This window comes from Peromyscus leucopus, chromosome X (genome assembly GCF_004664715.2).
Source record: "Peromyscus leucopus breed LL Stock chromosome X, UCI_PerLeu_2.1, whole genome shotgun sequence".
Classification (NCBI taxonomy): Eukaryota; Metazoa; Chordata; class Mammalia; order Rodentia; family Cricetidae; genus Peromyscus; species Peromyscus leucopus.
Genome location: NC_051083.1, coordinates 137731170 through 137757229, shown reverse-complemented (window position 1 = coordinate 137757229; position 26060 = coordinate 137731170). Strand labels below are relative to the sequence as shown.

Here is a 26060-nt window from a genome sequence, read left to right as displayed (position 1 = left end):
AAAAAGTGGGCTACAGAGCTAAACAGAGAATTCTCAACAGAAGAATAACAAATGGCTGAAAGACATTTAAGGAATTGCTCCACATCCTTAGTCATCAGGGAGATGTAAATCAAAAGATCTTTGAGATACCATATTACACCTGTCAGAATGGCTAAGATCAAAAACACAGAAGTCAGCTTATGTTGGAGAGGATGTGGAGCAGGTGGAACACTCCTCTACTGTTGGTGGGAGTGCAAACTTGTACAGCCACTCTGGAAATCAGTATTGTGGTTTCTCAGAAAATTGGGAATCAATCTCCCCCAAGATCCAGCTATACCACTCCTGGGCATATACCCAAGAAATGCTCAATCATACCACAACGACACATGTTCAACTATATTCATAGCAGCATTATCCATAATAGCTAGAACCTGGAAACAACCTGGATGCCCTCAACTGAAAAATGGATAAAGAAAATGTGGCACATATACACAATGGAGTAATACTCATCAGTTAAAAAAAAACAATGATATCATGAAAATTACAGGCAAATGGCTGGAAATAGAAAATATCATCTTGAGTGAGGTAACCCAGACTCAGAAGGAAAATATTGTGTGTACTCACTCATAAGTAGATACTAGATGTAAAGCAAAGAATAGCCAGACAATAGCCCAAAACTCTGGAGAAGCTAACTAACAGGGAGGACCCTAAGAGGGAAACATGTAGCCCAGCACAGGACAAATAGATGAGATCTACATGAGAAAACTGGGGGGTGAGGGGGTAAATGGAGGGCAAGGAATGGGGAATGAGAACATAAGGAAATGGGAGGTTCGAGCTAGAACAGGGACAGAGTGGAAGAGCAAGGAAAGAGATACCATGATAAATGAAGACATCATGGGAATAAGGAGAAACAGAGTGCTAGGGAAGTTCCCAGGAATCCATAAGGATGACCCCACCTTGGACTACTGGCAATATTTGAAAGGGTGTCTCAACTGGTCTACTCTGGTAACCAGATTAATGAATACCCTAACTGTCACCATAGGGCCTTCATCCAGTTACTGATGGAAGCAGATTCAGAGATCCATGGCCGGGTGCCAGGCTGAGCTCCAGGGCTTCAATTGATGAGAGAGAGAGAGGAGTGATTCTATAAGCAAGGGACATTGAGATCATGATTGGAAAATGTACAGAGACAGCCAGCCAAACTAGTGGAAATGCATGAACTTTGGACCAATAGCTGTGGAGCCCCCACGGGACTGGACTAGCCCTCTGGATACATGAGACAGTTGTTTAGCTTGAACTGTTTGAGGGGGCCCCCAGGCAGTGAGATCAGGATCTGTTCCTGATGCATGAGTGGGCTTTTTGGTGCCTAGTGCCTAAGGTGTGACACCTTGCACAGCCTTGGTGCAGGGGTAGGGGCTTGGACCTGCCTCAACTGAATGTACCAGGCTCTGCTGACTCCCCATGGGAGACCTTGACTTGGAGCAGGTGGGATGGATGGGAGGAGGGTTTGGGGGGAAGGCTGGGGGTGGGAAGAAAGTGGGGGAATCTGTGGTTGGTATGTAAAATGAATTGAAGATTTCTTAATAATAAAAAAATGAAAAAAGAATAAAACAAATAAAATTGAATTTTATGGACCACTCCGTGTGATGGAACGCACATCTTTCACTGAAGACTATATAGATTATGGGCCTTAGAGAAAAACCTGATACTGTTATTCTGCTAAGGAAATAGTAATAATCTGGCTTCTAATGACATATTGCTTTACATGTAGACCAGTCATCACTCAACCCACACCTGAGAACTTTTTCTTGCAATAAATGGTAATTAACACAGAGACCCACAAATGGCCAACATGCAATGAGAAACCTTGGAGAACTCAATCCTAAGTGGGATGTCTTATCAAACCCTTCATTTGAAGGTTCAGGCATCTACTCAGAAGAAGAGGTAGAAAGACTGTAAGAACCAGAAGTAATGGATGACTTTAAGGAAATAGCATCTTTCAGACACAATAGGGCTGGTGCATATATGAACTCACAGAGACTATGACAGTACACACAAAACCTGCACAAGTTCAAACTAGACAAAAATAGCCAGATGGAGAAGGGGAACTGGGCTCAAAGTCCCATCCCTAACCAAGAAGCTGTTTATAATTTATACCTAATGGGAAAGGGAAAATTTATTTTTCTGTGGTGGAGTGGCACTGGGTATATCAGCTACACTCCAGGGCAGGCTCATACTCAGGAGTGGTTGACCAACAGAAAACAAACTCCATGTATTTTGTGTGTGCCTATTTTTGATAGGATTTGGTGTTTGTTGTCTTTTCAGTCTTGGTTTTATTGGAGTTTGAGAGATTGGGAGGTTTTTGAGAGAAGTAACACAAAGTTGAGTGGATATGGGGAGGTGGGGGAAGATCTTGGGGGAGGGGAAAGAATACAATTGAAATATATTGTATTAAAAATATAAAATAATAAAAAAAACTACAGCAGAAGTCCCACTATGCCTTACACCAAAAATTCTAAATAGATAAAGCACATGTAAAATTAAACAATAAAGGTTCCTAGAGGAAAATATCATAGAAGATACTTATGGTTAAACAAGGTAAGACTATGAAGTTTTTTAAATCTTCAATATGCAGATCAGGAAAACAGGCTGTATAGAAATAGATAATAATAAATTTTATGTAAATTAAATTTTTTTTATTAAGAAAAAATTTTATTCATTTTACATACCAATCAAAGATCCCCCTCTTCCCTCCTCCTGCCCCTCCAGCCTCCCCTTACCAACCCACCTCCCATTACCTCCTATAAAAAGGTAAGGCCTCCCATGGAGAGTTACATTTAGAAGAGGCAAGTCCAAGCCTCTCCCCCTGCTCAAAGCTGTGTAAGGTGTCCCATCATAGGCAGTGGGCTCCAAAAAACCTGCTCATGCACCAGGGATGGATTCTGATCCTACACCAGGAGGCCCCTTTAAGCAGATCAAGCTACACAACTGTCTCACTATGCAGAGAGCCCAGCCCAGTCACATGAAGGTTCCACAGCTGTTGATTCAAATTTCACGAGTTCCCACCAGTTTGGTTTTTTCATCTCCTCAGGTTTCCCCATCACACTCTTGATGTACATGCTCATAGAATCCCTCTTCTCCCTCTTTGACTGGATTCCTGGAGCTCCGCCTGGTGTTTGGCTGTGGATCTCTGCATCTGCTTCCATTAGTCACTGGAGAAAAGCTCTGTGATGACAGGATATTCACCAATCTGGTCACTGGGGTAAGCCAGTTCAGTTCAGGCACCCTCTCCACTATTTCTAGTAGTCCAAGCTGGGGTCATCCTTGTGGATTCCTGAGAACTTCCCTAGTACCCGGTTTCTCTCTATCCCCATGATATCTCCCTCTATCAGGAAATAGATGAGATCTCCATGAGTAAACTGGGCATGAGGGGTGGGCAATGGAGGGTAGGGGATAGGGGATGAGAACATAAGGAAACAGGATGGTCGAGCTGGAACAGGCATGGAGTGGGAAAGCAATGAAAGAGATACCATGATAGAGTAAGTTTAAATTTTAAATAACATTATTTTTATTTATTTAGCCGCTGTACAGTTTCATTCATGTGTATAATATTTTCCTTATTGATCTGGAAAAAATAACCTTAATAGAAAAATGGAAAAATGAAGTAAAACTGGTTGTAAAAGTGTTCATACAATCCATTGAAATTGTATCAATAAAGAAAGATAATTGGTGCTCTTGCTTGAATGACAAAAAAATAAAAATAAAAGTTATGCTGTAAAAAAAAGAAAAATGGAAAAATGTTATGAACAAATAACTCACACAAAAAATAAATGAAATGGTTACTAGAAATATTGAAAGAATCTTTTCAAGAAGAAAATTAGAAAGGATCTATAAGAAAATGTACTTTTTACTTAAATCTCAAAAGTGAGACAAGTTATATGCTCATGCTTCTTGCTAAAATACACAGTAGGAAAATTGTTATATAAATTATGGTAGTATAAGATCACATTTGAAAATTTTATATTATCTCATTTATTGTCTCTATCAGAATCCAGGAGATTAAGCACTTCCAATTTCTCAATAGGCACTTAATACATGCTTGTGCAACAAGAAAATGAGTACATTGAGGACTTTCTTTATCTTACTAGGCTGGAAGTGATGGGGAAAGTATCAGAAATTGTCCCTTTTGCCAATGCCTTTTTATGATACTCTGGCTTAAAGGAGTTAAATTTAATGTGACTACTATTGACATGACCAGGTAAGATAAATCAGGATATATTGGATTCTGGTGCTTGATATTGATAGACAACAATATAATGTTGGTATTTGATAGTATTTGATAGAGATCTAACTCTTTTTATTCTCAATGATCATAGAAAATCTGAAGAACTGAAGAACTTAGCCCCAGGTATCAATCCTCCATTCTTGGTATATAATAAGGAGTTGAAAACAGACTTCATTAAAAATGAGGAATTTCTAGAGCAGACACTGGCTCCTCCAAGGTACAACATGTTTTGGATATTATTATGCTTATGATAATTTTTGGTCTATTTATTCCAGATTGATTTTTCTCATCTTTAAAATTACACTTATTGATTGATTAATTGATGTGTATGTGTGTGTGTGCATGTTTTTGTGCACATGTACATGCATGCCATAGCACATGTGTGGAGACTAGAGAAAAACTTGTGGGTGTCGGATATTTCCTTCCATCAATTGGGTCCCAAGGATCAAACTCGAGTCCTCAGATTCAGTGACAAGTACCTGTATACACTGAGCCATCTTACCAGTTCCAGATTGTGGATTCTTGCTAACTCGAAAGTGGTTTGGGAATCTGGGATTACAATAAGACACATACATAAACCTCCTCCTTCAACTTCAAATACATAATAGATAGAATGATCCAAATGATTTTTTAAATTCATAGCATATTTCAAAACAGGAAATTTTCTATAAACTTGAAATAAAGAACTCATGGGATGGGAGTGAGGAGACAGAGTACTAACACTGTATAATTCATAAGTGCTAGTCATCTGGCTTAGGAGAGTATTTTGGACTCCTGTGACCAACAAGTTGAAGAGAAGTATTAATCATCTGCCTAGCACAGACATTTTTGTTAGATAGTCCATCACTCCTGGGGACACCATTACCCTAACACATAGAATAACTACTTCTAAGTAATCTTACAATATAAATATAATAGGTTTCCCCAGTGGCTTTTCCAAGTATCATTTCTTTTTTATCCCTCATCCATCCCTCTCTATATGAAACTGTCCTCCATATTAATTAGTTTTTCTACCATTGTGACAAAATGGCATTACCTAGGCAACTTATTACAGAACATATATAATTGGGCTTAGAGTTCAGAGGGTTAGAGTCGATGATGGTAGAGCAAAGGCATAGTGGCAGATTGCATGTTATGACAGCATTATCCAGCATTGAAGAGGGATAGGAGGAAGGCTAGCTGGTTCATGGATGAACACCATGCTCTTTGGTTGGTATATGTGCATAAAACTGGAGATGTTGGAAGCACCTTGGGAATAGATGACAAAGGAATGTCACAATTGTTGGTGATGTGCAAATGGATGGCATCAGCTTAGGAGAATAAGCAGAGCAAGAAAAGAGAGGGTTCCCCTGTGAAGAAACTTGCAGCATAGAAAGGAATAAGACCCAATGGTACTTTAAGAGAGGATATTTGGAGAGGAAGGGAAGATGATTTTAGGTTTAACAGGACATGAATATATTCATTAGCTAAGAGGAAAGAGCTAACAGAGGCAAAGAGATAGATTATTCAGGGTGTATTAGTTAGGGTTCTCTAGAGGAACAGAACTGACAGAATATAAATATATATTTGTTAGCATGGCTTACAGGCTGTAGTCCAACTACTGCAACAATATCTGTATATCAAAGGAAAGTCCAAGAATCCAGTAGGTTTTAGACCATGAGGCTGGATGCTTCAGCTAACTTTCAGTATATGCCAGAATCCTGGAGGAGTAAGCTCTTGTGCCAGTGAAGGAATGAATTCACCAGTGAGAGTGAGGACAAGTAGGAAAAAAGCAAAAGCTTCCTTCATCTGTGTCCTTTATATAGGCTGTCAGCAGAAGGTGTGGCCCAGATTAAAAGTGGATCTGGATTAAAGGTGGGTCTTCCCATTTCAAATGATTTAATTAAGAAAAATCCCTCACAGGTGTACTTGGTTTTTAGCTAATTCCAGATGTAGTCAAATTGACACCAAGAATAGCTATTACAAGTCCACCTCTTGTAAACATGACACACAATCATATCTTCTTATGTAGTGGGTAGCCATTCCAGCTTTGATCTGGAAGTTCCAACCCCCATTGAAGCTTCAGTAACTGTCACGCCTACAAGGCAGGGCCAAGAGAGGAGCCTGAAGACCCGAGATCCGGATGCGCCAGCTCTCTTGCTTGGTTCCTGGACCCTGGACGCTGGAGGTAGACCGAGCAGAGTTCTCGAAAGAACACCGCTGGACTGTGCTACCCCTTTCCCAGACTCTGTAAACTATCCATTCACTTGTAAGTTACTCCACAAAATAAGCCTCCCTTTTAACTACGTTGAGTGGCCTTAATAATTTCACTAATATTCTTATGTCATGCTTTGTTTTCAAATGAAAACAATATCCAGGTCATAATTATACCTAACATGATATAACTATCCCACGTACAACCACCAACACATTATAAGTTTTAGAATAAGTGGCAATGTCCCTTGAGGGACATTCTTTTGGTATCTCAAAATTTAAATATGATAATCACTGGTATTCTCTTAATTGATGTTACATTACATGATAAGGCAATTGAGGAAAGAAAACACAAATATCTGTGCAAACATATCCGTAACAAAATATGAAAGAAACACTCATGTCAATTCTAATCCTTGTTTCTGCAACTGGTCACATGGCTTTAGTTGGTATTTAGAACTACCTTCCTCTACTACCCCATTCTGTATTTCCTTCACCCTTGGCAAGCACCCCAGCAGGTCTTGGTGTGGTGGTTATTCTAATTGTACTGAAATGTGATTTTGATTGTATGTTAATAAATAAAGTTGCCCGGGGGTCAGAGCTATTAGAGCCATAGCAAGAGTGTGGCGGTGGTGGCACATGCCTTTAATCCCAGCACTTGGTAGAAGAGCTAGGTAGATCTCTGTGTGTTCAGGGATAGAGCCAGCATTGGAAACATATGCCTTTAAGACTTGGGGGCTGTACATACAGACAGTGACGAGGCAGTCACGTGTTTGGGTTTACAACCAATGAGAAGGCAGAACAAAATACTATGAAAGGACAGACACACAGGAAATAGCTATCTTTTCGGGAAGCTAGGACCACCGCAGGAGGAAGGGTGAGATTTTAGCTCTGAGCTCTGATCTCTTGGCTTTCTCTTTTACATTGGTTCTGTGTTTCTTATTTAACAAAACGGTTGGTTACATCTACATCTTGGTTCTTTTCCTGGAGCAGTGGCCCATACCTCCATTCCTGAAGGTTCTATGCCCTTTGTCATCCTGCCTGGATTAAACTGTTATATACTGAGTTTTTCTCTATTTAGCGTGATATTGGTTGTGGAGCTGCTGTAAATTGCCTTTATTATGTTATGTCTTTTCTATCTCTAGTCTCTCTAGGACTTTAATAATGAAGGGATGTTGGATTTTTGTCAAAGGTCTTTTCTGTGCCTAATGAGATGAACATGCTTTTTATGTACTTGAGTCTACAAGCAAGACATTATACCTGCTTGTTTCCCAACTACTTTCTGAAAATGTATTGCTTTTGTTCCTTGCACCAAATAGGAACATAATCAAGAATCTAAAGCATCGTTGTTATAGGTATATAAGGTTTAAATCCCAGGCCATAATTTCCACTGAATTTTAGAAACTAAAATATTCTCAGTTTGAGGAAAAATATATTTCTACTGAGAGGTTTCTGAATACCTTAAATTTTCAGTACAATTTAGAAATTTAGAAAATTTCTATTCTTTGTAAAGTCTAGGACACCATGGATCTGTGATACAGTTTGGGAATTATAGTCACCTGCATTCCTTTTTAAGATATCCTCACCTGAGTCCCAAGTACAAGGAATCTTTTGATATGGGCTATAATCTCTTTGCCAAGTTTTCTGCATATATTAAGAATATACAAAAAGAAAGCAAATAAGAGTAAGAATTCTTTGTAAAACTCTATTTTTCTCAGATACTTGCTCATTCTCCCATTGTCACTCAACTAAAACAGAATTTTCACAAAAATATAGTGCATTTTGGGGAACAGCCCACTTCCCCCTTCATTTTCTGTTCTGTCCTCTGAAATTCCCTTGCATTGAGTTTTAGTGTATTTAGAATCCAAGATTCAATATATTAATTACCAACACAGTTCAAATAGAGCATTCATGGCTTTTTGGAACCTACTCCCTATGGTGGGATGCCTCGCTCACCCTTGATCTAGGGAGGGGAGAACTTGGTTCTGCCTCAACTTGATATGCCATGCTTTGTTGACGCCCATGGGATGCCTTACCCTTTTTGAGGAGTTGATGGAAGGGGTTGAAAGGAGGTGAGGGAGAGAATGGGATGAGAGGAGGGAGGGGAAACTGTGGTTGGTATGTAAAATAAATTTTAAAAGTTAACAATAATATAAAAGAAAAAACAAATCGAACATTTGTTGACTAGCTGTGAACTAGCTGAAGAACTATGCCTTTGAAGTTCTTTAAACTGAAGGACCTAGCATCTCCAATAAACATTCTCGAATAGGTTTGTTTTCCTCTGAGTCATAAAAACATAGTCTCCTCTCTTGGACCTTAAGTCCAAGATATTTCACTCACCATTTGAGCTGACTCTGTCTCATCAGGGTATTAGTGGAAAAGAGCTAGTTCAAGCAGCATGTACACCATGAAAGCTTATTAAGAACATATTTAGTTATCAAGATAATACATTTATAAGTGACCTTATTATTTCATTGCCTCAAATTTTGAAAAAAATCTCTGCTAAGAGAATTTAAACATCTGAATGACAACTTAAATATTCCACTTCTGGACAAAATTGATCAAGACAGTGCTGGGAAGCACACAGTTTCCAGAAGTCTGTTCTTGGATGGAGATCAACTAACACTGGCTGACTGCAGTTTGTTATCCTAACTGAATATTATTAAAGTAAGTTTGAGTATGAGTGGCTGCATAGAGTGAGGGGTTTGTGAGTTGGTAGTATATATCACAGTGACCTTCTAGTAAGGTAAACTTATGGCTTTCTGTACATTTCTAGACAAAACATTAAAACAGTAAATCCAATATTCTTTATGATTATTTTATACTTTATTTTTAGTACCTGGCCTTTGAGTTGTGTTTCTACATAGGAGAACATAAATGATATATTTTACTATCAACTTTTTCCTTTTTTTCTAAAACCCTAGGTTACTGCCAAGAAGTACTGTGACTTTGACATTCCAGCAGAATTCTCAGGAGTCTGGTGCTATCTCCACAATGCCTATGCCCATGAAGAATTTGCCTACATATGTCCTGAAGACAAAGAAATTGAAAAAATGTATGCAAGTGTGGCTAAACAGTAGAGACAAGACAACTCTTTCAGGAGAGAAACTTCTCTTTGTTATCAAATTTCACTTTGTACCTTATTGGAAATATTATTAGAAATAATAGCATGTAAAATACTATTTCTTCTAATCAACTCAGTAATGGGAAAAAAAAAACTCTAAGTTTTCTGTTATCTAGTTAGCCATAAACAATCTGACCTCTTTGTATTTTACAGATAGTCATATTTTCACTTCACTTATTCCTATGACAAACCATTGAATATTAAAAACATGGAAAGCATCTTTTGTTTTTGAGTTCCTAAAATGCATAACATGTGAGATAAAACATATGTGGATGAAGTAAAGATTGGCAAAAACTGTATGATATCACTCATTTGTAAACTCACAAATTGATGTCACAGAAGCTAAGATAGTACTTATCAAAGGCTGGGAGAGTACAAAGATAGAAAAATGGTGAAAAACTTGATCAATAGGTATTAAGTTACAATTAGGTATGAAATAAGTTCTAATGTTCTTATGCATTCTAACATAACTGTACATAAAAATAATATGAGTGCATATTATTAGAGAAGAAAACATTTATTGTTTATGTCCCAAAAGTAAAAAAATGGAAATGAGAAGATTTGAAGTTTTCTTGAGTTGTAATAATAGCCAGTATAATCCAAAAAAGAAATGAAAATAAAACACATGTCGAGGTTCCAAATTATGTAAGTAGAGCCACAACTTAAATACTACTTAGAAAAAAATTCCATCTAAATTACTATAGTAACTTTACATTTGGTTAATACACACATTAGTCTGTTTCTGAAATGAAAACTGACATCAAAGCAGGACTACTTCAAAGACAGGAATTCCAAAACAATGATTTTTTTTCTTAAAAATTATTAAACAGGTCAGGATGGTAGAATTTTTCTCTAATCCCAGTTCTTGGGAAGAGAGGCAGGCAGATCTCTGTGAGTTTAAGGCCAGCCTGGTCTACATATCAAGTACATAGTCAGAGCTACACAGTGAGACCCTGTTTCAAATAAATAACTAAATAAAAAATCATTAACAAGATCAAGACCAATTAGTCATATAAGAGCACTCAATACCTAGAAATATGATCACATCACAGACATGAGACTATGGCCTTTGTGACCATTTTATTAAATGAGCAGGTATTCATTTGGGAAAACTTAATTTTATAAAAAGAGATGAGGAGGAAATACATAGCAAAGCTGCAAAGTCAATTGGATCTTTCATTCATATAAATAAGAAAATGAAGAAGCTTAGTTAACAAAAAGTTTTTTGAAATATCAATTAAATTATAATGTAGATGGAAATCATCATAAAGCTTTCTATTGAATTTTTAAAAGTACCATATATATTAAAATTCATAAATACCTTGTATGTCACATGTCAATGTATCATTCAAATCTGGCAACAAAAGCTGAACTTGCTCCTTTGAAGGAGAAACAAGAAAATAGGAAGCTTCAAGAAAGAAAAACATGGTTATTATATGCTTTGAACAGGATGTAGTTTAGATAAAATTTAAATGACGTAGTGTTTTAATAGATTTGAAGAAAAGTGAGGCAGTGAGTTAGGAGTCAGCATCAAGTCTAGGCATATAAATGGTACAATGTACTGTCTTTGATAATCAGTCAAAGTAACTATATAAAGTCAAGCTGTTTCTTCACTGGAAGTCTTCTAATTTGATAAATTGCACCTATAATCTGGTAGAGTTGTGGCTTCTCTGGACATATTTGACATTTCCATTTTTACTAATATGATTTCAAAAGGTAAATTTGTTTAAGATTTATGATTTTAAGGCACAAATCTTCTCAACAAAGTTTCTGTTACAACTTGAAATTTATTAGCTCAAACTGTTTTTACAGCTTAGTGATAAAGTAAAATCCTGAATATAACAGAATGGGAATTTATGACAAGGAAGTGGTTACCCAACTACTCTTAGACAAAAAAAAAAATTATCTTCTGCCATTAGGCTGTTTCAGGCTTCCGGGGCCAGTTGAAGTGGATCCTAGAAGTTTCCCAGTCTATTATCTTCTTAAATGATATTAACAGGGCTCAATTCAGCAGCTATTTAATGAATGCTTACTATGTTATTATTTTGCTATTTAATCCCCACAAAAACTCTATGAATTATATAAAAGTACAGTTATCTATGAATTAAATAAAACACAATTCTCAAATGCTATTATTTACTTATAATAAAACTAATATGAAGATAAGTTACCCATCTGAAGAGAATCAGAGGATCAGAGATTGATAACAGTCAGAAGAGAAATGCTAAGCCAGGCTTGATGGCTCATACATGTTATCTCAGTACTTGGGAGACTGAGTCAGAAGGATCACAAGCTCAAGGCCAGAATGAGCTATATATGAATTCCAAGTCAGGCTTGGCTACAGAGTGAGACCCTGTCTCAAAAGAAAAACCAAAAACCAGAACAAAAAAAAAGGGATACTCACAACTGATTACTAACTGATGGCTAACTTCCTGAAGAACAGTAAGATATTTCTCTTAAGGTTTAAGTTCTCCATGTGGCTATAAAATTGCAAGAATCAAGTCTTGCATATTTACTGTACTAACCTTACAGGATACTAAATTATTTATCTTTAGTGATCGTGGATATTTAGTCAAATATGCTGTGACAACAAAATTAGATTCTCCAATAAGTGAATAAATTTTATCAGAAAATACTTTAATGTAACAGCAAAATGTTGATAGCATTATTTTTATTTTGTTAGGTTCAGGATAATTGTTTTTATTTCAAAATCAACTATTATCACAAAATCCCAGTAGTTTAATAATTATTATTTTATTTTTATTAGTAAAAAGACTGAAGTTCATAGAAGTCATATGCTGTGGGATGGTGTTTCTGCATGCTGTGAATATGTGTTGCTACCATTGGTTAATAAGGAAGCCTCTCTGGCCTATGGCAAGACAGGCTATAGCCAGGTAGAGGGAGAAGGGTGGAGTCAGAGGTAGACACCATTCATCTGCTCAAGGAACAAGATGCCAACAGACTGGTAATACCACAGCCATGTGGCAAAATATAGATTAATATAAATGGGTTTTTTTGAAAAATTTAAGATAAAAGAGCTAGTTAGCAATAAGCCTGAGCCATAGACCAAACAGTTTGTAATTAATAAGCCTCTGACTGGTTATTCAGGAACAGGCAGGCTGGAGAGATTCATCCATCTACAGTCACATATCTAGCCCACTTTTACCCTATTCATCTATTAAATGGCAGATTTATGATTTGATCCCATATATTTAGTCATAAAAATATTCTGCCTCAAACTTGAAAAATAGTACCTATTCCCCCAAAATGAATAGTTCAAAAATGGAGTCAGCCAATTAGCTATGCACTTCCAACAAATGCATTATGCATTATGAAAATGTAGGTATAAGGTTACATACTAGAACTACATTCCTTTGTGTTCCCTTAGCTTGATCTCAAACAAGCTCCACTTGGTCATATGTAGTGGACCAGCCCCCACTTTTATGACTCAGGGTACTCTTTTTTTTTTTTTTTTTTTTTTTTGGTTTTTCAAGACAGGGTTTCTCTGTGTAGCTTTGCGCCTTTCCTGGAGCTCACTTGGTAGCCCAGGCTGGCCTCGAACTCACAGAGATCCGCCTGGCTCTGCCTCCCGAGTGCTGGGATTAAAGGCGTGCGCCACCAACGCCCGGCTAGACTCAGGGTACTCTTAAGTAGGGAGAAATGAGAAATATTAGATAGAAAGAGATACCTAGATGATGAGAGGAAAGACAGAAACACAGGATAGCCTCAGGAGTGCCTGAGTCAAAACCTACCAGCCCAAAACTTTATTACAAAGGGCTTTTATAACAATGCCAAGGGGAGGGGCAAAGACCTTCCCCTTGCTAGATACAGCCAAGTATAGACCCTTCCAAGCTCCTAGTACTCAGGCTCATGGTCCAATCATCCTCTTAATGCAGTCCTGCTGGGTAAAGTCACTAGGAAACCTAGGTTTGGCTCCAACAGTCATACAGTCTGAATAATACAACTTCTATGAAAATTTTAAGATATGCACTTTCATGGCCAGGTAAATAAGTCTCCTACACACTTTGACCAATGTAGGCAGACACATGACTTCAAATCATGGTCCAGGATTAAATTAGTTCCAGAAACCTTTTCCTTCTTGTTATAAATTACTCAATATGGGAAAGGATTTCCTTGTTCATTAAAGTCACCCTTTTTTAATGAAAGGAAGGTAAATTTATTAAAAAAGAATCTCAGTAGAAAATTTCAGAGTCATAAAATAGAGAATGTATACATAGAGATAAGTGTCAAAACTTCCTATCTGATAAAGTAGTCTTTCTGACTACTTGGTGAAAAGATTAATTTTTCTTAATAAATGTATTAGTTTAAATACTTGAAAAACTAAAACAGGTGTCTTACTATTAAACAGAAAAATAATAAACTGAATATGACAAGTGAAATTATGAAAGTAGTATGGTGAAATATGCTTATAATCATGAGAAGACTATGCTCTTTCTGAGGATGTCATAAAATTAAAATATATGGAGCAAAGATTAATAAATCAATATATTTTATACTTTCTAAAAGAACTTCTACTCCTTTTTTTCCTATTAAGAAATTTTCTATTCATTTTACATATCAACCACAAATCCCCCTCTCCTCCCTCCTCCCACCCCCAACCCTCCCCCCATACCCACCTCATCCAAGGCAAGGCATCCCATGGGGAGTTAGCAGAGTCTGGTACATTCAGTTGAGGCAGGTCCAAGCCCCTCCTCCCTGCACCAAGGCTGTGTAAGGTGTCTCACCATAGGCACTAAGTTCCAAAAAGCTAGCTCATGAACCAGGGACAGATTCTGATCCCACTGCCAGGAGGCCCCTTAAGCAAGTCAAGCTACACAACTGTCTCACCCAAGCAGAGGGCCTAGTCTAGTGCCATGGGAGCTCCACAACTATTGGTCCACAGTTCATGAGTTCCCACTAGTTTGGTTTCATTGTCTGTACATTTCCCCATCATGATCTTGATGCCTCTTGCTCACAGAATCCTCTCTCTCTCTCTCTCTCTCTCTCTCTCTCTCTCTCTCTCTCTCTCTCTCTGGCTGGACTCCTGGAGCTTGGCCTGGTGCTTAGCTGTGGATCACTGTATCTGCTTCCATCAGTTACTGGATGAAGGCTGTATGATGACAGGGTATTCACCAATCTAATTACCAAGTAGGCCAGATCAGGTACCCTCTCCACTATTGCTAGTAGTCTAAGGTGGGTTCTTGGGAACTTCCTTAGCACCCTGTTTCTCACTATCCCCATGATGTCTCCCTCTATCATGGTATTCATTCCTTGGTCTCTCACTCCATCCCTGTTCCAGCTTGACCATCTCATTCCTTTCTGTTCTCATGACCCATCCCCTACCATCTACTAACCCCCATCACCTCCAGTTTACTCAGGAGATCTCACCTATTTCCCCTTCCTAAGGTGATCCATGTATCACTATTAGGGTTCTCTTTTTTTAGCTAGCTTCTCTGGAGCAGTGGGTTGTGGTCTGGTTATCCTTTGCTTTACATCTAGTATCCACTTAAGAGTGAGTACATACCATGTTTGTCCTTCTGAGTCTAGATTACCCCACTCAGGATGATATTTTCTAGTTCCATCCATTTGCCTGCAAATTTTATGATGTCATTGATTTTTTTTTTTACAGCTGAGTAATATTCCATTGTGTATATTACATTTTCTTTATCCATTCTTTGTGGATTGATTAATAAATAAAACACTGATTGGCCAGTGGCCAGGCAGGAAGTATAGGCAGGACTAACAGAGAGGAGAATTGTGGGAGGTGGAAGGCTGAGTGAGAGAGACACTGTCAGCCAGTGCCATGATAAGCAGCATGTGAAGATGCCGGTAAGCCATGAGCCACGTGGCAAGGTATAGATTTATAGAAATGGATTAATTTAAGATATAAGAACAGTTAGCAAAAAGCCTGCCATGGCCATATGCTGTGGGATGGTCTGTATGTCAAATCTGTTGCTCTGATTGGTCAATAAATAAAACACTGATTGGCCAGGGGCTAGGCAGGAAGTATAGGCAGGACTAACAGGGGAGAAAAGAAAGAACAGGAAGACAGAAGGAGTCACTGCCAGCTGCCACCATGACAAGAACCATGTGAAGACACTGGTAAGCCACAAGCAACGTGGCAAGGTATAGATTTATGGAAATGGATTAATTTAAACTGTAAGAACAGTTAGCAAGAAGCCTGCCACGGCCATATAGTTTGTAAACAATATAAGTCTCTGTGTTTACTTGGTTGGGTCTGAGCGGCTGTGGGTCTGGTGGGTGACAGAGATTTGTCCTGACTGTGGGCAAGGCGGGAAAACTCTAGCTACAGGCATACAGTTTGTAAGCAATATAAATTTCAATGTAAACTGAGTTTTCCTGCCTGGTTCACAGTCAGGACAAATCTTTGTCACCTGCCAGTCCCACAGTCGCTCAGACCCAACCAAGTAAATACAGAGACTTATATTGCTTACAAACTGTATGGCCATGGCAGGCTTCTTGCTAACTGTTCTTACAGCTTAAATTAATCCATTTCTATAAATCTATACCTTGCCACGTGGCTCATGGCTTATCAGCATCTTCACATGCTGCTTGTCGGGGCTGGAGAGATAGCTCAGAGGTTAAGAGCACTGACTCTTCTTCCAAAGGTCCTGAGTTCAATTCCCAGCAACCACATGGTGGCTCACATGCTGCTTGTCCTGGCGGCGGCTGGCAGTGACTCCTTCTGCCTTCCTGTTCTTTCTTTTCTCCTCTCTGTTAGTCCTGCCTATACTTCCTGCCTAGCCACTGGCCAATCAGTGTTTTATTTGTTGACCAATCAGAACATCCCACAGCACTTCCCCCCCCCCACTTTTTTTTTCAAAAAGGAAGGTTTTAACCTTAAAAAAGTAAAATTACACATAATTTGGGAATTTGGGCGTAGCTTCTCTTACTCACGGGGTCTTGGCTGGCCAAACCTGATGTATCTTAATCTGGAACAAATCCATAGCCTCTGGCTTTCTGTGGGAACAAAAGCAGAGTCTCCTTTCCAAACCAACACATCCTTATATCCAAATTTTAAAGTCAAGGCATCTTTAAAATATACATATTGGTTTAACTCAACATCTTTTACAATCAAATGTTTTTCTGCAGTTAAAAATCCCAAAGACAACACAATCCAGATTGTCTGTATAATATTCATCTTTACGTGGCTTATTTTTTATATTAATTTTACTGTCTCTTTAAAGACTTAATTTTTTAAAACTATGTATTTATTTATATAACTGCATATATCACCTTTTTTGTCTCTTTCAAGCCTACGTATATTTTACACACATTGTAAACTATTACATCTGAATCTGTCTTATTGTGAATCTGTTGCTTTAAACTGCAGCATTTGTAAGACTGAAAGGGCACTATGGCTGCTGGCTCCACCCACCTCAGCTTCCCAATACGGCAGTGGTACGTTTTCCGCCAGCTCTGGGAGCTATCGTGGGTCTATGCTTTTATCCAAGCAGCGTGTAACCCAGAAATCTCTTTTTTTGTTTTGTACTAGCAAAGGCTAAATCCACCACGCAGCTTAATGTGCCACTTGCAGAGGTCTCTTTCCCACCATACTGCAGGTCGAACATGCATGCCAGGAACCCACAAGTAGCTCAAACTGGCAGCTGCCGCTCATTTGAAAGAGACAATTAGGAAGCTGTTTTAGCTCCATTTTAGAATCTTTTCTCAGGTTTTAGGTGGAAACTCTTGCCAACTTGTTGGGCGCCATTTGTAGCTAGAGTTTTCCTGCCTTGCCCACAGTCAGGACAAAACTTTGTCACCTGCCAGTCCCACAGCTGCTCAGACCCAACCAAGTAAACACAGAGACTTATATTGCTTACAAACTCTATGGCTGTGGCAGGCTTCTTACTAACTGTTCTTATAGCTTAAATTAATCCATTTCCATAAGTCTATACCTTCCCACGTGGCTTGTGGCTTACCGGTATCTTCACATGCTTCTTGTCCTGGCGGTGGCTGGTAGTGACTCCTTCTGCCTTCCTGTTCTTTCTTTTCTCCTCTCTGTTAGTCCTGCCTATACTTCCTGCCAAGCCACTGGCCAATCAGTGTTTTATTTATTGACCAATCAGAACAATTTGACATACAGACCATCCCACAGCACACTACAACTATACACAATGCAGAAATTAACCAATCACAAGGACCCCAGCCCCTATGGATACAACATCACAGCTCCTGTATCTATGCCTCAGGGAACATTGCAGAAGAGTGGGTGGAAAGAGTGTAAGAGCCAGAACACAAGATCCCCCTAGTTCTTTCCTGAGACCCTTTTTGGCCTTACTTTCTAGGCCATTTCCACTCCTTTGTCACTCTGGTAACCTGCAGAATCACTCTCTATCAGAAACACATAGTTATCACATTTGTCTAGATCCTGATAGGTGACCTTCATCTTTCCTGTTCTCCAATCTAGTCTCTCCAGACTTACTCTTAGTCCTACTGTGCCCTGCAGGCAGGAACCCCAGCTCCCTGCCTACTTCCACCCCCTAGAGACTTGACCTCTTGGTACGTACCCAGGGTCTCCTTAACTCTTCCCCACCACCTCTCTTAGACTTTTCTTCCAGCCCATCTCCATTCCTTTGTGATTTCAGTCCATGGAGACAGCTCTGGAGGTTGCAACCTCAATAGGGCCACTCTGGAGGCTGGAGCTATGGAGGGAAAGGTATTCTGACTTGTTGGGAAGCCAGGCTATACCTAGAGCTGCAATAGGACAGCTCTGGAGGGAAAGGTATCGTGACTTGTCAGGAAGCCAGGCAATACCTGAAGATGGGTTGTGGTTGGGGATGGTCTTCCCAAAGGATATAGCAAGCCTGCTCCTCTCCTAGACAAAGCCATTACAGCTGAGCTTTGCTCCACCCCTCCACACCTTAAGGGGGTTTCTCAGTAGAGCTCTGCTTCTTCTCTCTGGCCCAATGATGTTGCTTCTTCCACTGCACTCGGCTAAAGGGGTAAACTCTGCAGAAATGTAGCAATCTCCTCAGACTCCAGTGATAAGTTGTTACTACCTTGCTCAGCCCCCTAAGGTTGTTTCTGTTCTTCACTTCTGCCAGCAAATGAAGATCTTCACCCAAAACTCTTTTAAGAAAGAGATTTATTTAGGAAGGAGTCCAGGAGAGTGGCTTCTTCTGCCAGGGTGGGAAAGCACAGCCAACAACTGAAGAGGCATAGGGACTTATAGAGGGCTTCTTAGGGGCTGAATTTCTCCAGAGAGAAGATTTTCTGCTCAGGGATTGCTTAGTTTACCTGTTCAGGGATTGGTTAGTTTTGTTGGTCAGAACAGAGTCTGATTTCAGGGCCAAACTGTGTTTCTTTCACTGGCCCTTCTTAGCTTTTTGGCTTTAGTTTTAGGGCCAGGACATATTTCTTTCACTGGCTCTGATTCTAGGGACAAAGTGTGTTTCTTTGGCTCTGGTTTCATGGTCAGGGCATGTTTCTTTGGTTCTGGGTACAGGGATAAAGTGTTTCTTTCACTGGTTCGGGTCTCAGGGCCAGGGTGTGTTTCTCTCACTAGCCCAAGTTTCAGGACCAGGGTGGATTTCTTTGGCTGGCCCCTTTTCCCTACAACCCAGGGCCTCTTTAACTCTTTCCCACCACCTCTCTTAGACTTTTCTTCTAGCCCATCTCCATTCCTTTGTTCTGCCAACTGGCAGAACAGCTTTCTACCAGGGACCCCACAGCCACCACATTTGGCTGGGACTCTGGGATTCCACTGCTGCCACACTTGGTGAAGACCCAGAGTGGGCAACAGCAACCAAGAATAGAATGAATACCCATCCAAATAATACTGGAACAGATATCTACATCAATAAACACTTTAAACATCATAACTCCATTACCTAGATCACAGAACAAACAAAACCACGAACAACCTCCTCTAGAAGTCAGCAACCTTATTGTAATAGGCCCCGAGAAAGGCAATTTAGCTAAAGTCCAAGAAAACAACTTCAAAATAGCACTTATGAATATGCTCAAGGATCTTAAAGAGGATATGAATAAATGCTTCTTTGAAGACCATTAAAACAAAAACTAATAGTTGAGTAAAATAATGAAAACAATTCAAGATATGAAAATAGAATTTAGCAAAGAAATAGAATCACTAAAGAAAAGCTAAACTGAAATAAAACTGGAAATGAAAAGTTCAGGAAGTCAAATAAAAAGCTTAGAAGTAAGTCTAACAAAAAAGAAGTAGAAGACAAAATTCAAAGGAAGAAGAAAGGGATAACACAATCAAAGGAAATGTTAAATCCTTTTTTAAAAGACACAGGTATAAAAGCTTCAGGAAATCTGAGACACTGCCAAAAGGACAGACCTACAAATAATAGGTATAGAGGAAGGAGAAGAAACCCAGGTTAAAGGCACAGAAAATATGTTTAATAAAATCACAGAAGAAAAAAATCTTCAATCTAAAGAGATGCCTATCAAGGTGCAAGAGGTATAAAGAACACCAAATAGACAGGACCAGAAAGAAACTTTCCCACAACACATAATAATCAAATACTAAGTATAAAGAACAAAGAAAAGATAATAAAAGTGCCACAGGGGGAAAACACCAAGCCACATATAAAGGCAGGCCCATTAGAATAACACCTGACTTTTCAATGGAGACTCTAGGAGCCAGAAGGGTAGGGACAGATGTTCTACAAACTTTGAAAGACCACAGATGCCAGCCCAGAATACTATGCATAGCAAAACTATCTATCACAATCAACAGAGAAAGAAAAGTACTTTACAATAAAACACATTTAAGCAATTTCTGCCTACCACTCCAGACTAGAGGGCACTAGAAGGAAAACTTCAGTCTGAAGAGAAGGTTAATGATACCCAAAGATACACAAGAAATAAATAATCCCAAAATATTTAATCAAAACAGTGGAGGAAACACACACCATAACAATAAAAACCATGAATTTATAAGCACTGCTCAATAATAACTCAATATTAATATTCTCAATTCCCCAATAATGACACAGACTAACAGACTGGATCAGAAAACAAAGTCCATCTTTCTGCTGCATCCAAGAAACACACCTTACTATCAGGAATAGACATCACCTCAGGGTAAAAGGATGCAAAAGGAATTCTAAGCAAATGACGAAGACCAAGAAGCAAGCCATTGTGGCTATTTTAATACCTGACAAAATAGACTTCAAATCAAAACTAATAAAAAGAGATAGGGAAGGACACTATATATTCATTAAAGGAAAAATTCACCACTAGAATATTGCAATTCTAAATGTTCATGTATCAAACACAAGGGTACCCAAGTTAATAAAAGAAAGACTACTACAGCTAAAATTCACATATTGACACTAACACAATGATAGTGGGTGACTTTAATAACCCATTCTATAGTCAATAGACATGTATCCAGGCAAAAACTAAACAAAGAAATGCTGAAGTTAAACAGCCACTTAAATAAAATGAACCTAATGGGCATCTACAGAACTACCCCCAAACTAAAGAATAAACTATCTTCTCAGGAGTTCATGGAACTTTCTCCAAAATTGACCACATGTTAGGATACAAAGCAAGTCTCAACAGAAATAAGAAAATTGAAATAACACCCTGAACCTTGTATAAGTACCATGGAATAAAGCTGGATACCAACAACAATATAAATGGTAGAAAATATGCAAACTCAGGAAGCTGAAAAACTCACCACTGAATGAAAATTTGGTCAAGACAGAAATCAAGAAGTAAATTAAAAACTTTTTAGAATTTAATTAAAATGAAAACACAACATACCCAAACCCATGGGGCACAATGAAAGCAGTTCTAAGAAGCAAGTTTGTAGCACTAAATGCTTACACAAAAACAACCACCAACAACAACACAAAAAAACCCTGGAGAAATCTCACACTGATAACTTAGTAACATACTTGAAAGCTCTAGAAAAATAGGATGAAATAATGCCCCAAAAGAGTGGATGGGAATAAATATTCAGACTCAGTGCTGAAATCAATGAAACAGAAACAAACAAACAAGAACAAAAAGTACAAAGAATCAATGAAATGAATAGTTGATTTTTTGAGAAAATCAACAAAAATAAAACTAACCAAAAGTAGGAGAGAGACTCATAGGGACATGCTTTACAAATCTGTATTCCACCAAACTGGAAAATCTAACAGGAAATGGATGAATTTATTGATATATGTGACATATCAAAACTGAGTCAAGATGAAATAAACAAGATGAACAGACTAATAACCCCCACTGAAATAGAGGAATTAATTAAAATTCTCCCAACCAAAACAAGGCGTTGGCCATATAGATTCAGCATAGAATTCTACCAGAACATCAAAGAACTAACACCAATACTCCTCAAATTGTTCCACAAAATAGAAACTGAGGGAACATTCCCTAGTTCTTTTTACCAAACCACTATTATCAAAACCACACAAATAATGCCACATAAAAAAGAAAATTATAAAACAATATTTCTTATGAACAGAGATGAAAAACTTCTCAATAAAAAACATACAAACTGAGTTCAAGAACATATCATAAATTATCCACCAGGAACAAGTTGGTTTCATTTCAGAGATGCAGGCATGGTCTAACATACATAAATCCATAAAATTAATCCACCACATAAACAGACTAAAAATAAAAACCATATGATCAACTCATTAGATTTCTAAAAAGCCTTCAATAAATTCCTGTAGCTAGAGTTTTCCTCCCTTGCCCACAGTCAGGACAAATCTTTGTCACCCGCCAGTCCCACAGTCGCTCAGACCCAACCAAGTAAACACAGAGACTTATTTTTCTTATAAACTGTATGGCTGTGGCAGGCTTCTTACTAACTGCTCTTATAGCTTAAATTAATCCATTTCTACAAATCTATACCCTGCCATGTGGCTCGTGGCTTACCGGTACTTTACATCTTCCTTGTCCTGGCAACGGCTGCAGGCAGTGACTCTTTCTGCCTTCCTGTTCTCTTATTTCTCCTTTCTGTTAGTCCCGTCTATACCTCCTGCCTAGCCACGGCCAATCAGGTTTTATTTATTGACCAATCAGAGCAATTTGACATACAGACCATCCCCCAGCACAGCCAAGTGCAGACCATCTCAGACACCTGTACTCAGGCCCGTGGTCCTAATCATCCTCTATGCGGACCTGCTGGGTAAAGCCATGAGGAACCCAAGAACGGGTTCCCACAGGACATACAGAACATCTCACAGCAAACTCCAACAACTTTTCATGATAAAAGTCCTGCTAGGGAGGTTCCCAAGAATCCACAAAGATGATTCCCCCATAGACTACTGGCAAAGGTTGAGAAGGTGCCTGAGCTGACCAACGCTAGTGATTGGATGGCTGAATACCCTAACTGTCATCATAGAACCCTCATCCAGTGACTGATGGAAGCAGATGCAGAGATCCATGGCCAGGTCCCAGGCAGAGCTTCAGGAGTCCAACCGAGAGAGGAGGGATTCTATCTATGAGCAAGAGATATAGAGACCATGATTGGAAAAAGTATAGAGACAACTAGCCAAACTAGTGGAAACACATGAACTGTGGACCAATAGCTGAGGAGCCCCCATGGTGCTGGACTAGGCCCTCTGGATAAGTGAGACAGTTGTTTAGCTTGAACTGTTTAGGGCAGTGAGACCGGGACCTGTCCCTAGTGCATGAGCTGGCTTTTTGGATCCTAGTGCCTACGGTGAGTCACTCTGTGGAGCCTTGGTGCAGGGAGGAGGAGCTTAGACCTGCCTCAATTGAATGTACCAGGCTCTGCTGACTCCCCATGGAAGATCTTGCCTTGGAGGAGGTGGGAATGGGGGGGTTGGGGGGGGAAGCTGGGGGGGTCGGAGGAGGGAGGACAGGGGAATCTGTGATTGATATGTAAAATGAATAGAAAATCTCTTAATAAAAAAAGTCCTGGAGAGACAAGAAATATAAGAGAAATACCTCAATGTAATAAAGGCAACTTACAACAAGCCCACAGCCAACATCACCCTAAACTGAGACAAATTCAAAGCATTTCCACTAAAATCAGGAATGAGACAAGAGGGTCAACCCTCTCCATACCTACTCAACATAGTATGTGAAGTCTTAGCTGGAACAATAAGGCAACTGAAGGATATCAAGTGTATTCCAGTAGGAAAAGAAGAAGTCCAAGTATCTTTATTTTCAGGTGATATGGCTTTATGCATAAAAGACACTAATGACTCCACCAGGAAAATTCTATAGCTGATGAACACCTTCAGCAAAGTAGCAGGATATGAAATTAGTACAAAAATCAGTATCCTTCCTGTATAGACATAATAAACATATTAAGAAAGAAGTCATGGAAACAGTAACTTTCACAGTAGTCTCAAAAATATAAAATATCTTAAGATAACTCTCTAACCTAGCAAGTGAAATACTTTTGTAACAAAAAAAACTTTAAGACATTGAAGAAAAGTTAAAGAAGACACCAGAAGATGGAAAGATCTCCTATGCTCATAGGTCAGTAGAATGAATATTGTCAAAATGACCATACTACCAAAAACAATCTACAGATTTAATACAATCAAAATTCCAACACAATTCTTCACAAAAATTAAAAAAAGGACAATCTTCAACTTCACCTGGAAACAAAAACAAACAAACAAAACAGGATGATATCTAGAACAATCCCAAATAATAAAAGAACTGCTAGAGGAATGATCGATCATTCCAGATTTCAAGTTGTATTACAGAGATTTATTAATAAAAAAAGCTTGAACTCATTGACATAAAAAAGGACTTTTTGAACTGAACACCAATAATTCAAGCATTAAGATTAACAATTAATAAATGTGATCTCATGAAACTAAAAAGCTTCTATATAGCAAAGGATACCAAAATGTGAGCAAAGCAGGAACATGCACAATGGTAAAAAAAAAAAAAAAAGGTTACCAATCATATATCTGATAAAGTGTTAGCATCTAGAATATATAAAGAACTAAAGGAACTGACCATCAGGAAAACAAATAGCCCAATTAAAAATTGGATATAGAATTAAACAGAGAATTCTCAAAAGATGAAATATAAATGGCTAAGAAACACTTAAAAAGTGTTCAACATCCTCAGCCATTACGAAAATCAAATTAAAACCACTTTAAGATTTCATCTTACCCCTGTCAGATTGGCCAAGATCAGTAAAACCAATGACAACACATGCTGGCAAGGTTATAGGAAAATGGGACACTTATTCTTTGCTGGTAGGAGTACAAATTGGTACAACTCTATAGAAATCAGTCAAGGGGTTCCTCAAAAAGCAGAAAATCCATCTACAGCAAGATACAGCTACACACTCTTGGGCATATATTGAAACGACTCTACATCTTACTACAGAAATATTTGCTTATCCATGTTCATTGTTGCTCTATTCATAATAGCCAGAAATTGAAAGTGATATAAATATCCCTCATCTGATGAATGGATAATGAAAATGTGGTACATTTACACAATGCAACATTGTGCATCTGTTACAAACAATAAAACTTGCAGGTAAGTGTATGGGACTAGATAGAATCATCCTGAGTGAGGTAACTCAGGACCCAAAAGACAAATATTACATATTTTCTATTATATATGGATGCTAGTTTTTTATGATTTAGATATGAACGTTTCAATCCAAATAACTGCAGAGGTTAGTCAGCCAGTAAGGGACTGGTGGCAGTGGGGGAATCTTCCCAAGAATGGAAAATAGAATCTAGTGTATAAAGAGATAAAGGGAGCTGGACGTTGGTGGCGCACGCCTTTAATCCCAGCACTCGGGAGGCAGAGCCAGGCGGATCTCTGTGAGTTCGAGGCCAGCCTGGGCTACCAAGTGAGCTCCAGGAAAGGCGCAAAGCTACACAGAGAAACCCTGTCTCGAAAAACAAAACAAAACAAAACAAAACAAAAAAAAACAAAAAAAAAAAAAAAAAGAGATAAAGGGGAAACTACAATGTGAGGATTAAATGGGGAAGGGTTGGGAAAGAAGAGTAAAAGAGGGAATATGAGGAGAGATAACTAACACTAAAGGCCTTTTGAAAAGCCATATGGAACTCATAGAAGCTTCCTGAACTATATACATACATGAAATTTATTTAAATGGAGTCAGAATATATGGAGTGTAGAGGTCAAAAAGTTCTTGTGTACACAGATAAGCACTGGAGAAGCAAGGAATATTAAACTAGCAGGCATCTTTCAAAGGAAAGAGATATTTAACCTGTACTCCTCCTGGAATGCTGTGTGGTGATATATTGTATAACAAATAAAGCTTGCCTGAAGATCAGAGAACAGAACAAGCCACTAGATTAAACATAGAAGCCGGCAGTAGTGGCACACACCTTTAATCCTAGCACTCGGGAGGCAGAGATTCGTCTGGATCTCTGTGAGTTCAAAGCCACCCTGGACTACATAAGATTGACTCAGTCTAGGAAAGAAACAGAGCCAGGCAGTGGTGGCACACACCTTTAATCCAAGTACTTGAGATCTCATGCCTTTGCT

General features: G+C 38.7%; 1 protein-coding gene across 1 annotated transcript; it reads left to right on the top strand.

Annotated features, from left to right (window-relative positions):
* The first annotated feature begins 1836 nt into the window (after window positions 1–1836).
* Window positions 1837–9711, top strand: Clic2 (chloride intracellular channel 2). Its single transcript, XM_037198818.1, is given in 6 exon segments — window positions 1837–1923; window positions 4128–4237; window positions 4356–4481; window positions 8034–8135; window positions 8938–9124; window positions 9382–9711. Coding segments are annotated over 6 exon segments (768 nt in total). The 3' UTR covers window positions 9538–9711.
* Window positions 9712–26060: the final 16349 nt, after the last annotated feature.